The sequence below is a fragment of the Papilio xuthus genome, unplaced genomic scaffold, assembly GCF_000836235.2.
Source record: "Papilio xuthus unplaced genomic scaffold, Pxut_1.1 DF829289.1, whole genome shotgun sequence".
Taxonomy (NCBI): Eukaryota; Metazoa; Arthropoda; class Insecta; order Lepidoptera; family Papilionidae; genus Papilio; species Papilio xuthus.
In genome coordinates this window covers 1-2586 of record NW_013529360.1, presented here as the reverse complement: position 1 = coordinate 2586, position 2586 = coordinate 1, and the positions used below count along the sequence as shown (strand labels likewise).

General features: G+C 37.5%; 1 protein-coding gene across 1 annotated transcript; it reads right to left on the bottom strand.

Moving 5' to 3' along the window:
• Positions 1–273: 273 nt before the first annotated feature.
• LOC106119473 (nucleolar protein 58-like) lies at positions 274–2580 on the bottom strand. The gene is made up of 4 exons (XM_013314494.1): positions 2537–2580; positions 1606–1760; positions 813–1007; positions 274–410 (listed from the first exon to the last, which is right to left on the bottom strand). The coding sequence occupies exons 2-4, from the start codon at positions 1738–1740 to the stop codon at positions 345–347; spliced, it is 396 nt and encodes a 131-aa protein (XP_013169948.1). The 5' UTR covers positions 1741–1760; positions 2537–2580; the 3' UTR covers positions 274–344.
• Between the last annotated feature and the right edge of the window lie 6 nt (positions 2581–2586).

The following is a 2586-nucleotide window of genomic DNA, read 5'->3' as shown; positions in this document are numbered from 1 at the left end:
CCCCCCCCCCCCTCCGATACAAAAAAGGGCTAAAAACTATTTTTTTTTTAATTTCTCGCAGACGGAGTTAGGGAAGAAAACTAGTTTTTATTAAAAATTAAATTAAAAAAAAAGTCATACTTTTGATAAGCGAGATGCATTGGTCTGAACGGAGGTACTCAATAAGCGAGAAACCTAATCCATGTTCAAGTTTACCGAAGTCAATTTTATTTAATATTTACGAGTTTACACGTTTTTTTCTCTAGATTGTTGTTAATTGAATAAGGAATTATAGTTATTTTTTCCCAAGTGTCATTATAATGTTATATAATATAATGAAATGAATCTAATACCGCACCGCAGCGCTACTGTTGTCGCTTGCTGTTGGCGGAGGTGGCGCGCTTACTCGTCGCCACGCGTCTTTTCTTTTTCTACATTACATACATGTCATGTATTCCTTTTACGTTATTTACTTTTTTTTATTTATTTTCTCTTAATTATAAAAATAATTACATTAAAATTCAGTTTATGTGAGTTTAAATATAACCTATAAGCGGTAGTTTAGTTTAAACGATTGTTTCATTAAAGAAATATAGATATAAAAAGCCTGTTGAAGTCTAGATTCCGATAGAGAGAGATAAAATAGATCCGTTTTTTGTTCAATCTATAATCTAGAAGCTTTTGTCACTGAAATATAGCGAACATTTGTACAGTTGAGGAGTTTTATTACCTACCCATCTATAAATGTCATTTGACGTATAATAAAGTAATTTGTTGTCTGTAAAGTGGGTAACAAATTAAATTCTTTAACTGGATGAAGTACAGAAAGTTACCTCTGGTTTAGTTTCCGCGGACTGCGCAGTCGATGTGGACGATATCTCTTCGTCTTGTTCTTGCTTCTTCTGTCTCTTCACCGGCCGCTTCTTCTCCACCTTCTCCTCTTCAGGTTCCTGCTCCTCCGCCGTCTCTTCGACTGTTTCCATTTCTACTTTATTCTCTGGAGGTGGTGATAATTCTTTTGTCTCCTCCTGTTGAATATTTGATTTTGATTCAACACTTTTTTGTAGTGGAATGAATACTTATCTTTAGAATTCTTAATATCAGGTGGAATTGTTGACAAATATTTATTTATGACTAATCTCCATACTAAAAGTTTTAGCTCTACTAGTGTCCTGGGAAAGATTTTTATGACGCGATTTTTTCTAATTTTGAATGTAATTCTGTGACTTGTGGCACCCCTTTCTGTCTAGTGCCCTGGGCGGTTGCCCAATTGTGCCCAATACTAAAGTAGTAACCTTTATTAAAGACTAGCTGTCATCCGCGACTTTGTTTGCGCGGAATTAAGAAAAAAATTAATTAGTAGCCTATATATATTCTTCCAGGTTACGTTGTACATCTATGCCACATCATCGAGATCCATACAGCCGTTATGGAGATATCTCCTAACAAACATCCATCCATCTAAACATTCGCATTTATAATATTAGTAAGATATGAAGTAAGTCACAATTACACAATAATATAAAAAATGTAAAAAAAAATCATCTTATTATTCCGTTAGATAAAAAAATTTTCATGTTTTTAATTTTTTTTATAAAATGTTAGTATTGCAAATAGTAAACTAACCAGAAGTAAGACAGTATGCTGTCCTCCAGCGGAGACTCTGATGGGTTTGCGTGTGTCGAAGGGTGCGCTGGTGGGCGGTGTGGGCTCGCTGGCGTCTGCAGCCGCGCCCGTGCCCAGCTGACCCTCGCTGCCCATACCCCACGAAAACGCCTCGCCTACATTACACAAACAAAACATTTATACCATGTTCTTACGGTGATGGAAAACATCGTGATGCTGTACATATCTGACAAGACCAAAGATATGTGTGAAGTCAACCCGCAGTGAGCCAGTGCTGACTTAGGATAGTCTCCGAGCTCCTTGCCGACTGGGTCGCGGAAGATTGCGCAAGTGTTCCCGTGACCCAGCCGCAAGGCGAGGTGGAGGACCTGAGGGGTTTTACTGGGTATGGCCGAACGATTGTAGACGAGCCCCACACCTGCGCCAGTGCACTATGGCCCGGCGCGCAGGTGTGCGGAACTGCATTTCCCCCCGTAAAAAAGGCTCTAAGCCCCTTGTTAGGGACGTGTATTGAGCTGATGATGATGAATTATAAATTTACTTAAAAATAGTGTTTTTAAGCCTTTGATTACAAAGAAACGGACTAGGTAAAGTGGCGCTGTTGTATCACTTTCCAAGAGTGAGGTAGAGTTAATAATCATGATTGTGTTTTTTATAAGTCTTTGATTATAGAGAAATGGACTTTACAAAGAATCGTCGTAGTATCATTTTGCAACCATGGATTGCTTCGACCAAAATCTCTGTATATCGTTAACTATTCATTATCGTTCACTTAACAGAAATAAAAATATTTAAAACAGAGATTGGGTCCTCAGAAACCCACGGTTAAAAAATATAAGGAAGCAAATTTAAGACTTATTCGCTTTTCTTTAATATGTGTACTCCTACAGGTCCTTTTGTAAATGTTTTTTATTTGTTTTATAATACTAACCGCTATCAGTAACCGCAAATGAATTAGAGATGCCGGTAGCTATACTGATG

Bases quoted from the DNA above. Each gene is read 5' to 3' on its own strand.
- LOC106119473 (XM_013314494.1), bottom strand. From the start codon at position 1,740: ATGGGCAGCGAGGGTCAGCTGGGCACGGGCGCGGCTGCAGACGCCAGC. The intron at 1,008-1,605 runs GTTAGTTTACTA...AATATTCAACAG, and splicing joins AGCATACTGTCTTACTTCTG to GAGGAGACAAAAGAATTATC. The intron at 411-812 runs GTAACTTTCTGT...TATGTAATGTAG, and splicing joins CCGCGGAAACTAAACCAGAG to AAAAAGAAAAGACGCGTGGC.